This window comes from Gadus chalcogrammus, chromosome 8, assembly GCF_026213295.1.
Source record: "Gadus chalcogrammus isolate NIFS_2021 chromosome 8, NIFS_Gcha_1.0, whole genome shotgun sequence".
Lineage (NCBI taxonomy): Eukaryota > Metazoa > Chordata > Actinopteri > Gadiformes > Gadidae > Gadus > Gadus chalcogrammus.
This window is the reverse complement of record NC_079419.1, coordinates 19,868,790-19,882,660: the sequence shown is the minus strand read 5'-3', so window position 1 is coordinate 19,882,660 and position 13,871 is coordinate 19,868,790. Positions and strand designations below refer to the sequence as shown.

The following is a 13,871-nucleotide window of genomic DNA, read 5'->3' as shown; positions in this document are numbered from 1 at the left end:
ATACTTTGTCGGCTGTCTATGAGCTGTTCAGTCTGGAGATACGCTATGGGTGCTAATGTATACAAAGAGCTCTGAGAGGAGGGGATGACTCCTCCATTGCATCCACCAACCACATCACCCGCCTGCTACCTAGTCGGGGGAGTGTGTCCTGGCTGGCTTGCCGTCTGGTTATGTGCACTGCATACATGTGTGTGCAGTGTGCCATCAACACACCTGTCATTCACACATATTGCCTGCTACAGACTGTAGTGTGTACGGGTAGACAACCAAAGAGGGGGAGCAGAAGTAGATCAGAAAACATTCCAACCTTTGCATAATTGAGCCTGTTAATTAATTTGTCTGATAGGGCGCCGTTTGAACACCGGCCTCTGTCCCTGAAAGGGCAGTGGCACTGAATGCCTGGTGTAACACTTTGCAGCCGTGTCTTGCATTCTGTCAGTCCCAACTTTCTCTTTTGACGTGATGTATTATGTATGTCAGTTATGCCAGCTTCTGAGGGGAACTGTTTGCCTGCTTTCCGTAAGCTGGTGGTGGGTGGTTCGGTTAATTTAAAATCGGTGCCAGAAATGTAGGTGCCACTCATGTCACCCGTTCTCTTTAATGGTACAGCACAACAGACACACTGCTGTCTCGGTCTAACCCCAGTTTGTGTGCTAAACGTTTTTTTCTTTCCTGAACAAACTAACTTGGACTGTCGGGGACGGTTGACTGCAGCCAAATCACCAAATATGCAATTAAATGAAATATGCTTACAACTGGACAAGGATGAGACTGAGGGTATACCTGACACTTTGACACAAGGTTTCTCCTACAGAAGCTCTGGTGGCTTTCATGTGAGTCAATCATGCAACAGTCGAACATCCTAGCGGGTTTTTCTAGTTATGCGCGCGTGTGTGTGTGTGTGTGTGTGTGTGTGTGTGTGTGTGTGTGTGTGTGTGTGTGTGTGTGTGTGTGTGTGTGTGTGTGTGTGTGTGTGTGTGTGTGTGTGTGTGTGTGTGTGTGTGTCCATCAACAGAAACTACAACCTGGATTGTCTGACTCTCTTTGTTTCATGCTCCCTCTCTTCTTATTGCGACTTAGGTTAGATGAATCACTGGCCCTGAATCACTCTTGTTATTTATTTTTTTCCCTCTATTTCCTGCTGACATTATTATGACACAGGCACCCTGTCGCAGGCTGTGGTGTTTGTGGTTTCTCAACGAGCCGGTCCCTCATCTTCAAAGAACTACTGCTTGGAAGGTTCCTCATTTGATTTCTTTCCTTTTTGTTTTTGATTTATTTAAGCGTGGATCAATATTAATAGGACTTGTGGGCTAATATACGTGGATGTCGGTTACTTGCGCAGGAGACATGTCTTTTTGCATGAAATGTGCTTTTGTTTTGACCCAATGGATTTGACTTTGAGGTGAAACCAATCTCTATGGAACGAGCCGTGGGAGGGCTAGGATCTCATCGCTGAATCCCTCATAATTTCATACCACAAAGGTGATGAGCCACAGTGAGAGAACAGCTACAAATGGGTTTGAGCAGAAACCGGGGGATGTAGGGCAAAGACAAAGCTACATAATGTGCAGGTTCAACCTTGTGATAGAATCGTAGGAAAACCTCCCACGGAGCCACTCAGAAGCTGTAGCACAGCGATGGTACGCCTGAGGCCGGTTCTGTTGGTCCGGTTCTGTGGGTCAGGTTCCACCTTGCCGGGGGGGGGGGGGGGGGGGGGGGGGGGTGCATGTGGCTCAGGAGGCAGAGCAGTTTGTTTGGATACCGGAAGGTTGCGAGTTGGATCCGCGGCGCCTCCTAGCTGGGTGTGGAGGTGTCCCTGAACACCCCTAACTGCTCCTGAAGAGCTGGCTGACGCCTTGCATGGTTCACACCGCCGTTGGTGTGTCAATGGGTTTTTGAATGGGGGAATGTCAGGTTATAGGCGTTATAGAAATCAGCCCATTTACCTGTTGCGGTTGTTTAATGAGATGCGTGGCTCACAGAACCTGTGGGGGAATGCAGAGTTTGAATCCAGAGCGTTCTGGTTTGTGTGGGATCTCATCACAGAGAGGACTCTCAAAGGCGGTTAAAAACGAAACTTGCACTACAGGTCTGGAGAAGTCGGTCAGGTTTTCCCTTAGCCCACCGTGTGTGTGTGTGTGTGTGTGTGTGAAATCTCTGCTTGCACCCACCCTCCTACAGTAAGCTAGAGGGGAAGAGATGTTTGCTGGGAATCTTTCGAGTCCAGGCATGAAAAAAGAAAACAGCGATGAGCTCACCTCAGAGAGTGCCGTAGTCCAGCTGAGCTCTTACAAGATAGTGTGTGTGTGTGTGTGTGTGTGTGTGTGTGTGTGTGTGTGTGTGTGTGTGTGTGTGTGTGTGTGTGTGTGTGTGTGTGTGTGTGTGTGTGTGTGTGTGTGTGTGTGTGTGTGTGTGTGTGTGTGGCCTCTATTAGATCAGACAGATGGAGTGGAGCCCTGCATCAATTGATCCAATGGAAACCCTTTCGGGAAGAGAGCGCGTGGGGTGGAGGAGGGCGGGGGGGGGGGGGGGGTGTTGATCGATAACAGCCATAACAACAATAGTTCAGCCTCGTTTGCATGAACGTCAATAATGTCATCGCTGCACGCCGGCAAGTTTACACTTGTCTCTGTCAGAGAAGACTCCTCTGTGTTCTCCTTCTGATCTATAGTCTTTATAGATTTATCTCTGCTGCTCTGAGGAGCACCGGGCAGCATTTACAGCATCCATAAACCTCTGTCAATGAGCCATTTACCTCTGTGTCTCCCTGAGATCTGATGTTGAGTAGAGCTCTACTATTCTATGAGCAATGGCCGCCACGGTGTTGTCGTCTTGGTGCTGTTGGTTTTCAACATTAAATAGAAAGTTCACTGTCCTGTGATTTGTTCTTTATTTTTTAATGCATATAATAGTACATTTATGTTTGCTATATTCGTTTATACTTTTCTAGTTAACTTCAACATACAACAACAACATGGACCATGAACCTAAAACACAAAAATATATTCTGAGTGAACCGGTTTCTTGTTTTTAACTCATCTAATCTGGGTCGCGTTTTTTCCCCCAGAATGCCCCCTGACGCCGGACACGCCCAACAGCGAGGCCCGGATGTTCACTAGCAGCAGTCGCCTCGCTGCCCTGAAGAAGCAGAACGACATCGAGCTGAAGGTCAAACAGGGGGCGGAGAACATGATCCAGATGTACTCCAACGTCTCCTCCAAGGTAACGGGCCGCGAGGCCACCAGGGACTAGCCAACGTTAAACACAGTCTAATCAAAGTAGGAGTTTCACTTGAATTTTAAATGAAACATATGAGTAGAGGCAGCTCTGCAGCCCTGCTTTGTACAGCGGGCCATATTGACCTAGCGGTGGCCTCTGTCCCGTCTCGGTTCTGGACGCTATATGGCTGCGGGGACTGGATGTGTAATGAGGTCTCTGACACCACGGGGTCGGCTCTCATGGGCTCCTCGGTCAATGCAATTCACTTTACGGAGAGTTCAGGAAAGTAGGAGGCCAAGTTTAAGGCCATTAGGCTGTTCAACAGTGCCTGATGATGATTGTGTTTGTGTATGTCTATGTGTTTGCATATGCATGTGTGTGTGTTTAGGTATGCGTATATATGCATCACCCATCTTGATGTTGGTTCTGTTTGTCTTGTTTTTGTCCCTATTAACTATAAGCGTCTACTTATGCATTAGCACTTTGTATTTATTTATTGTATTTATTACATTGTTATTTTGTCCTGTGTCCTTCCACTGCTGCTGCAACAAACAAATTTCTCCTACGGGGGATTAATAAAGTTATATCTTATCTTATCTTAACCCTATCATGAAAAAAGGGTTAGTCATCCTGGCTCCTGCAGTTAGCACACAGATTCAAGCTTGTTTCATGGCTACTCCTTTGTAGAAAATTAATAGAATTGTTTGGTAGTATGGCCTACCCTGCTTTGAGCCTGCTGCTAGCCTTCACTGTTAGCATCTCCTTATTGGATCATTTGAATTGAACAACAACTACTACCAACTCCTCCATCGCCTTGTGTTCCCGTACAAAGTGATCCATGGTAATGGAGATGATAGAAGAAGCTTGTATCGGCACGCCCGGTCATAACCAGCTGGAGTAAAGCCCTGTCTTATCGCCCGGGACTCCAGCCCTGACTAACGCAGCGTGGAGAGCCAATTAAAAGTAGAAACGCAACAACAAGGGCTTTGTCCACGCATCAAAGTGTCCCAAAGCGGGAGCATCTTGTACCAGAGGTCTTCAGAAATGGATCAGTAGCCCTGGGAGATGGTGCGCGTCATACTGGTTGTACTACTACTGTACTAGGACTGGGTCCTCGTGCTACTGGGACAAGAGGATCCAGCAGCAGAGCGGGGACCTTCGAGTGGTTAGGGGGGGGAATTCCAGCTCAAGAGGCTCCGGGTCGCAGCCCTCAATGCTCTTGAGTATTCTTTAGTCTAGATGAATGTCTGCTGGATGGCTCAGTAGTCAAGAGTAGCAACAGAGCCACTTTCTCCTTCTCCTTGTCTCGGTCCCAACTCTCCGCGTGCAAACTGTTGTTTACCCTTGTCTGTCGTGTGTGATCGCCGATGTTGTGTGATTATTCACAGATACATTTCTCCCTTTTTATTTTCCCACAGCTTGACTGTATGGAAGTAGAAAGCACAAAGTACGGACACATACAGCTGTATGCTAATCTGTCGTCTGGTGCCTCTGATGACAGAGCACCACAGCTATACTTTGGCCCTGAGGTGTCCTGTAAGTCACCTGCAGTAATAACGGCTATGGAGGGCCCTAGAGAGCTCCGAGGTCTGGCCTCGACGTCAGCGTTAAATCACATCGTCGCGCCGTGGTAGGGTGATGTTGGAGGACATTAGACCAGGAGTGGACATCTGCTTTAATTCGGTGTTCCTAACATTCAGAGAGCTTGTCGTTCGTGGGAAAGTAACTGAGGAAGAGGCACCTGCAACTCTGGTCCACAGAACCTTAAGGGAACCTTTACCTTAACACTGTAACTGCTCAAGTGCTCTATGGCGGCTAGTGAGATGGTGTGTCTGCTATTCAAATCACCGCCGGTCACCTTGGATAGAAGCGTCTACTAAATGGTGGTAGTAAAAAAATACAAACATAACATGTAAAAGCAGCTTGGATGAGTCAAGTGGGGCTCCCCTCGTGGACCACCAGCCCCCGCCCGCTGGACAGAGGGCAGTGTGAGGCTGAGCAGTGTAGAGAGGGGAGGCGGGACCTGGCAGCGGCGCTGGGGAGGGGGGGAGGGGGGCCTGAGAGCGGCGTCCCCATGATGTCATAGAGGAAATGCCTGCAGACGGAGGTCTTTCCTGTGGACTCCGCCGTCACCGCCATGACTGAAACATCCAAAGAATTCTGGGTGGAGTTTGCTTACTCCAGTGTGTGTGTGTGTGTGTGTGTGTGTGTGTGTGTACTCTCAGACCCCGGGCAGCACACCATGACATTCCAGGGGTATTTGTGGGGAATAAGAGTTTCCATGTGGTCATTGACTTACTTGGCTCCCATTAAGGGCATGAATGAATGGCCCTTGGCTGTTTGTGCAGCAGTCTCCCAGCAACGCTTTGTGTCTTGGCCCCGTGTTTTGTATCGGAGGTCAACCTATACTCGCGTCTGGGCTACTGTAACGTGCTGTACGTTAAATAGAAGTGGAGGTGGGACATGTTTACCAAATACTTACTTATTCCTGCTCGCGTCCAGCAAAGCTATTTTGACAGCTTAGATACGTTATAGGCCGCCGGATACCGTTGCCATGGGATACCACCGATGTGAGTGAAATGTTTCTGCCGACGCAATGTCAAAGTGTCTCTTCGTTTCCTCGTGTTTCTCTGGCAGGATCGCAAGTTGCTCGCGGCCGCTCAACAGATGCTCCAGGACAGCAAGATGAAGATCGAGTTCATCCGCATGCAGATCCTGAAGGCCAGCCAGGCCAACGAGTTGAGCTTCGATAACAACGACGTTATGGGTGAGCATGCAAAGTAGAGACGCATTTCTCCACTCTGCCTGCGTTGACATGTGTGCAGCTCAAATCCCTCTCTGTTGCTCTCTCTCACTAGTATTCAGTGGTGGTCCTGTTGAAGGGAACGCATAATTCACAACATGCTTACCTGTTGCTTTTGAATTATGGCGTCTCCGCGGGAGCACAACGTTGCTCAACGCTCACTCCCTCACTGCTGGCTTTGATTGTTTTCCCGCTGTGGTTCACCAGCAACATGCACATGCATTGCTTACCACTGACACTGTTACCTGCAGGACGCTAAGTTGCTTACAGCTCAGAGCTCACCTCTTCTCTCTCTCTCTGGGATTGATAGGCTTTCCTGCTGTCATCCCCAAGCAAACAGCACAGCTGTTGCTTGGGCACTCGGCTCTCTCCCTGATGAGGTCCTGTGTAGCTCCCTCCCTCTAACCCGCCTCTCTCTCTGGGTTTGATGGGTTGTTCTGCAGCCAAGCCCATCATCAGCCCCCTGGACCTGCGGGTGGAGGAGCTGTGTCACCACGCCAGGATAGAGTCCGCCGTCGCAGAGGGCGCCAAGAACGTCATGAAGCTCCTAGGAACCGGGAAGGTCACAGAGAAGAGGGCGCACTCGGAGGTACTGTGTGTGTTTATACGTTTTTGTGTGTTTGTGTGTGTGTGTGGCGGTCAGGTTTTGGTCGGTCAGCAGATTTGATTGTCGATATGCACTTGCTCGACCAAATTCTCATTGGACGGACAATGGCTGGTATTCTTTCACAGGGGGAAGAACGCATCTTGATCCATTATTTACAGGCAGGAGGGATATATGCAGACCGATGTGTTAAATCTTTTAACACATCGGTAACACATCATATTGTGTTAAGAATAACATTAATTATGAATACTATTCAAATTCAAGCCTACGTTTCTGTTCTAATAATAGTGTGGTTTAATAGACTAGGGCTTGTAAGACGGGAGATCAGAAAACAGTTTTTCACACCTTTGAACTCGCCCAACTTAAGTAAGGCTTCTAGCCTTGACCTACTTTAATTTGCTCGGCTACAACCTTATTGACACCATGTCAAATAAGTTGTTGGTGTGGCAGCAAGTCGGCCAATTTACACCCCTGAGAAGTTGTAAACATTGCGGCCAGCCGGGACTTTTGCACCGTAGCACCGCCCACTACACGTCTGACGTCACACTGTTACAGAAGTAATGTTTGAGGGCAAACAAGCTGTTTCACACACCTAATTCTGGGTCGTTCTTGGTGGGTGTGAATCCCCCCCCTGGCTCAGACTTAGATTTTTCTAGCTTAGCGGATGTAAAACATGTATAAGTATGTCATAGTTTGACAACATAGTTGTCATATTATGTAACTAACAGCCTAAATAGTACAACAGTCCAAAGCAAAGGGAAAAGTCGAAAAAGCATGATACCACCCCTCTAAACACAGAACCAAACCTAGCATCCAGTTGCGATGAGTGGTCTTTCTGCTGCGCTGCCCGGCACGGCGCGGCATTCCGTGGCCCGCCTGGCCTGAGCCGCGTTACATTGAATCTCCGTTGATACCAAGAGGGCATCTGAACCCCACTGACCTCCAAAGGGCACGAACGGGGTATAAGGGCTAGCAGGTAGAGCCCAGTGCACTGTGGCAGACTGAGATTCTTCTACAAACAAAGAGCCTCTACTTCATGAGGAACAGCGTAGTGCCAGTAGGCTGAAGCCGAATTTTATGGGATTAAAAAATGAGACCGCCATTACAGCTTGTACCATTAAATTAAATGGACTGTGTAATCTCCCTCTCCCTCTCCCTCCCTCCCTCTCATCTCTCTGTATGGCTCCCTCTCCATCTGTCTCACCAACGTATCATTCCCCCTCCCACCCTCTATCTTCCTCCCACTCGACCCTCGTCCCCCTCGTCTCTCTGCTCCCCCAGGCCCAGGCGCGGTTCAACGAGTCCAACCAGAAGCTCGACCTGCTGCGCTACTCCCTGGAGCAGCGGCTCAGCGAGCTGCCCAAGAACCACCCGCGCAGCAGCAGCATCGTGGAGGAGCTGGCGCTGCTGTCGTCCCCGGCCCTCAGCCCCAGGGCCAGCATGCTGTCCACCCAGAACCAGTACAGCACCGTGGCCAAGCCCGCCGCCCTCACAGGTACCGGGCTGTGGGGAGGGCTCTGGTTCTACAGCATTATCTGTCCACTGCCAGTATTGAAAGAATTCCCTGATGCTTTAATTTCAATCTGTGGAGCATCTTTTGGCACAAGGACTCATCAAAATAGTGTGTTCAGTGAGATAACGTTCCATAACGTGTCAAAAAGCAGACATGTAACATTTGTTGTTACATGTCCTGCAATGCACAGGACGGTTTCAGGAAGGATGCAAAGTAGTGTTTTAAGTTATCGCATCCCAAAAAAAACAGATTGTATAGAGACTTGGTCCTATAAGAACAAGCAGAGATCCTATAGAGACCTGGTACTATAAGAACAAGCAGAGATCATATAGAGACCTGGTACTATAAGAACAAGCAGAGATCATATAGAGACCTGGTACTATAAGAACAAGCAGAGATCATATAGAGACCTGGTTCTATAAGAACAAGCAGAGATCATATAGAGACCTGGTACTATAAGAACAAGCAGAGATCATATAGAGACCTGGTTCAATAAGAACAAGCAGAGATCATATAGAGACCTGATACTATAAGAACGAGCAGAGAGATGCAGCCCGCTTCATGCGTCTCTGTCGGCTTGCTCTCTTGCATCAATAGGATTATATTGTTATGGAGTAGCAATATGAATCCTATTTTGCTGCGCTCTGTGTCTTTGGGGCTTTACAGTGTTCAAACATGATACTGATCAAATAAATGGAGGAGGCATCTATGCATGCATATAAATTCTTTGGCATTTTTTATTCAAAATGTGTTCGGTATTGATCCACTAGCCCCATGCTAACATCGGTGACGGTATGTGACCTGGTATGACCTGACCTGGTATGACCTGACCTGGTATAGAAAAGTTTAGTATTTTCTGTTGGTTCACTGCAACAAGGACTCAACATGGCAAGTATTTATAATGTGGGTGAAGGGCATGTCGACTGGGTGACATCCACGCCAGTAAGAAATAAATGGTTGTGTATCCTTGTTCTCCCAAAACAATTGATGATGCCGCGTTGCTTCTTCCAACTCCTTGTAAGCTGATTTGAATTCTGAAATGATTCAACAGGTTGGAACACATGTTGTATTGGATTTATGAAATAAACTACAATATCATGACTGAGTGCTGTGTGGACCAAGTGGCATTGGCATCCCCTTTGGGTCGATCATACAAGGCGCCTTACCCATCGGGCAGAGCTCCACTGGGAAGCGTGCGGGAAACCAGGCAGCGCGGGGCAGTAGTTAGACAACGTTGAAGTCTCCCTCTTAGGTCTCGTTCTGTCTGAAAAATAAGGGCTGGTATTGAAGGTTGAAGCAGTGCTGGGGTTTACAGAGTAGCTGTATGCAGCGCTGGTGTGAGGTCTCTCATTGGAAACACAAACCACTTTGGTTCCAGTTAAGACACACTGCTAAAAAAAATGTTATGTGCACTGCAAAGTCTCAAAGGAGTTCCACGGCAGCACTAGTGCTTGTCGAGATAAGAGCCTGCGAACAAACAGCCCACGCGCACGATTCTGGATGATGGATCACCACGAGAGTGCAAATGTAATTGTAACTGGAGGGTATTCCCTGTTATTATTTTTAGTCATAGGACGTTGACATAGGAGGAGGAGGAGCATGAAGAGTTGGCTCATGAGGTAAGGGACGATGAGGCAAGGAAATCATTTTACAATGTACCTGCAATGTACAAGCGAGTCTTTTCAAATACGTACGTACACAGCTGGATGATACGGGACAGGATGGGCCAGTACCATGGCAAAGCGGCTCAAGTAGGGGTGCCACCAAACAGGAAAGGGCCACGTGTGCCACCAGTAGTAAACATTAGTCTTAGCGTTTGCGTATTGAGTGTTTCCTTGGGGGACCCCGGGGGGGCCTGTCCTGACCGGTGTGGCGCCCCCCCTTCCAGGCACGCTGGACGTCAGGCTGATGGGCTGCCAGGACCTGCTGGAGAGTGTGCCGGGCCGCTCCAAGGCGGCGTCGGTGGCGCTGCCGGGCTGGAGCCCCAGCGAGACGCGCTCCTCCTTCATCAGCAGGGCCAACCGCAACCGGGGCGCCAGCGCACGCAACCTCACCAAGAGCGAAGACCTCTCCAGTACGCCACGCACTCCATCCACTGTCTCGCCGTCTATTTATGTCTCTCTGTCCACTCTCAATCCTTTTTGAGCTCTATCCAATCGCCCCATCTAATGTATCACTCTAGCCATCACCCCTATTCCTTCACAAACTCTGTAAACGTATTACTCTCTAGCCATCACCCCGATTCTTTAATAAACTCTGTAACTGTATCACTCTATTCATCAGCCCTGTCGATTGATTTACGGAGTCCTGTTCCCCCCAGATGAGATCAGCGCGGTGCTGAAGCTGGACAACACGGTGGTGGGGCAGACCGGCTGGAGGCCCGGCAGCAACCAGTCCTGGGACCAGAAGTTTACATTGGAGCTCGACCGGGTAACACGCACTTTCTGTTTTTGTCTGTGAGGGGGTTAACGGGATGGGGGACGAGTTGACCATCGGAACCACTAGTGGAGCATGTGGTAGACCAATGCTTCAGCTCTGCGGATACAGGGTGCAGTGATAAAGCAGTGGCACTGCATAAACAACCTGCCTTCAAATGACCAACCTACGCAGCAGTCTCCTTGTTAATTCAGTCAAACGGTATCTCAGGCTATGACAAGCATGCTGGGGGTTTAGTCCAATCATACCGGGGCTCCTATGTAAAAGGCCTGTGGCCAAACCCAACCAAAGCCAATGGAGGGCTCTGCTGTGTGAAGAAACCGTGTGTGTGGCGAGTTTAGGAGATGCATGCACAATCAGCCACAGCTCTAATCATTCAGTTTTGGACGGCACTGCTGATATATTGGTTGGCAACTTGGCACGATGCATCAATGCGGCGCACTGTCTCGGAGTCTAAATACTTTCAACTTGGAGGCGGCTCCCCTCTTAACATGGCCCAGGGGAGCGCACCAACACTGGTTGTGTTTGAGACCTTTTTTGACGAGGATGGATCATTAAATTTATATGATATATCATAAATTTTCCCCTTTCACTGCTTCAGCGGGTTGCGTGCCGAGGATCCGCCTCATCAGAGTCACGAACCGTGACTTGTTTTGCATTTGCCTTTTAGTATGTGGGATGAGTCTTTCTTTGCAGAATTTGAGTTTGGAAGTCTAGTTATATGAGCAATGTACTCGAGGTGTCGGACCAGAAAGACGTTACAGATGGGTGAGGAGTGGGTGAGACGGATTATGTCGTGATTAGTATACTAGTGATTGATCGAGTTGTCACTACTCGATCATTCACTAGCAGTACTTAAGGAGTCCACTACTGAGTAGTGGACTCCTTTAGTAGTCCAGTAGTGGACCCCTTTTTGGGGAGTATGACCTCTGAAAGGCAGCCGTTGTGAATACCCGTGTGTGTGTGTGTGTGTGTGTGTGTGTGTGTGTGTGTGTGTGTGTGTGTGTGTGTGTGTGTGTGTGTGTGTGTGTGTGTGTGTGTGTGTGTGTGTGTGTGTGTGTGTGTGTGTGTGTGTGTGTGTGTGTGTGGGGCAGTGAACCCTGACCCGTCTACTGTGTGTACCCACCAGTCCCGTGAGCTGGAGATCTCGGTGTACTGGAGGGACTGGCGCTCGCTGTGCGCCGTCAAGTTCCTGCGTCTGGAGGACTTCCTGGACAACCAGCGCCACGGCATGTGTCTCTACCTGGAGCCCCAGGGCATGCTGTTTGCTGAGGTACACACACACACACACACACACACACACACACGTACACACACGCGTACGCACACTCGTACGTACACACGTACAAACTCACACTCACACTCACTCTCTCTCTGTGTGAGGACATGTTGTTCCCTGAGGTGCACACCAGACACACCATGTTGTTACATAATGTGCTGCAGCCTGTTTTGGCCAGTGGCAGTTTTCCATTATACTATACTGGACTGGCTTGGTGGGACTCGGCTTGGCAGCCCAGCACAGCTGGGATTTGCATCTCCTTTACAACAGGGTTGCCTGAAGGTGTGTCTTTAACTGATATCTTGAGTCAATGACTCAACAACACACGCACTTACTGAAGCCTATTTAGTTTTATATTATAGCCTCCCGCTAAATCTGATCGACTCGTCGAAGACCCATTTAATATATCATGGTTGTTTCAGAAGGACGGACCACACGCGATAATATGGTGATGAGGGCTTCAGTCTGAGGCTCAATAGTCCCCTTTAGCCTCCTCATCTCAACAGCTCAATGAGAGCCAAGTCCTGTTGACACTACAGACGATGCATCACACATATTTCCCCCGAGTGCCACCCGACGCCCGTGACATTAGGAAAAACAACAACATGTTGAATATTGTCATCTCATAGTAGGTAATACTGTCCAACGTCCAGTCCAAATCTGTCCTCCAACAGACTATTTGCTTTTGAAAGCGAATATCGTCAAACTAACATCACTGCATTGCACTTCTATCCAACCTGCCGGACCCTTTTTAATCAGGCTTTATGGATATAGGAACAAATGAATACTAACGACCAAGCTGCTCCCAACCTCGCGCCGTTCTCGGCTAGCATGGCGCGAGTCGTTACCAGCGATGGTAGTTTTACAATCTGAGAGAGGCCGTGGCGCTCTGAACAGCAGCCAGGGCCGAGGGGGGGACGCCCGCTGGGGGGACGCCCGCTGGGGGGCGGGGCGTCGCGGCCCCCCCCCCCCTCGGAGACGCTCCGCCTCGGGCGCCACTCGGTGAAACCCATCACTGTAACTGGGGATGAAAGCGCACATCGCTGCGGCGGCATGGTTTGACTCGGCCTACAGTGCAAATGGAAAAAGACCACAGGTCTCTCCTGAGTAGCCTGGTATTAAAAAAGGGTACAATTCAAAATGAAATATAACCCACACACACCAGTGTCTGCTGTGGACTCAATGGGGCGCAGTTCTCAGTTTAATCAGAATTTCATTTCCTTCCTCTTTTCTTTTTACCTTTTTCCTGAAGCCATCCCATTTATTTCAAACAAATTTAAATGATGTAATACTCAGAAAGCCGTCACACAAAAAGGTGTATTGGAACGGAGAAGGACCTTACATCACCTTGGGCAGCAGTCGCTCAGGAGGTGAAGTAGGTTGTCAGCCATCCGACAGGTTGCTAGAGCCATTCCTGGCTCCCCCTAGCTAGGTGTCAATGTGTTCTTTAGCAAGCTCCCCAACCCAACTGCTCCAGGGAGGACTGTTGGGTGAATGTGCGGATGGACGGGTGAATGTGCGGATGGATGGTTGAATGTGCGGATGGATGGTTGAATGTGCGGATGGACGGATGAATGTGCAGATGGACGGGTGAATGTGCGGATGGATGGGTGAATGTAAGCCGCTAGTGCAGAGCACTGAGTGGCCACTGCTTAGAAAAGAGCTATATAAAGGGCTGACCGTTTACCAGGGTTAAACACAAACCAGATTTGAAAATGCCACGGGTTAATCTGAGAGGGTTGACATTTCTTTGAAAACGAAAATGGAAATGTATAAATCTATTGGTCTGTGTCTTGGCCTGTTTTGCAGACGGTTCCATAATCAATGCCTTGTAAAAAGCCATGAGCTGTGTCTCGGTGGTGCCTCTGAGCGTGTGCTTGTGCCTGCATGGCTGATGAACCTGCTCTTGTTCAGGTGACCTTCTTCAACCCCGTCATCGAGAGGCGGCCCAGGCTCCAGAGACAGAAGAAGATCTTCTCCAAGCAGCAAGGTGAGCCGTGCCCCCTCGCAG

The 13,871-nt window shown here is 49.2% G+C and overlaps 1 protein-coding gene across 2 annotated transcripts in view; it reads left to right on the top strand.

Annotated features, from left to right (window-relative positions):
• Positions 1-13,871, top strand: part of pkn2a (protein kinase N2a) — a 33,928-nt gene that overhangs the window by 10,544 nt on the left and 9,513 nt on the right. For both annotated transcript variants that reach the window (XM_056597757.1, XM_056597756.1), the window contains exons 4-11: positions 3,071-3,225; positions 5,860-5,989; positions 6,469-6,614; positions 7,914-8,127; positions 10,034-10,219; positions 10,466-10,575; positions 11,711-11,854; positions 13,775-13,850. In XM_056597757.1, the coding sequence (XP_056453732.1) occupies positions 3,071-3,225; positions 5,860-5,989; positions 6,469-6,614; positions 7,914-8,127; positions 10,034-10,219; positions 10,466-10,575; positions 11,711-11,854; positions 13,775-13,850 (1,161 nt within the window). The remainder of the gene's footprint in view (positions 1-3,070; positions 3,226-5,859; positions 5,990-6,468; positions 6,615-7,913; positions 8,128-10,033; positions 10,220-10,465; positions 10,576-11,710; positions 11,855-13,774; positions 13,851-13,871) is intronic.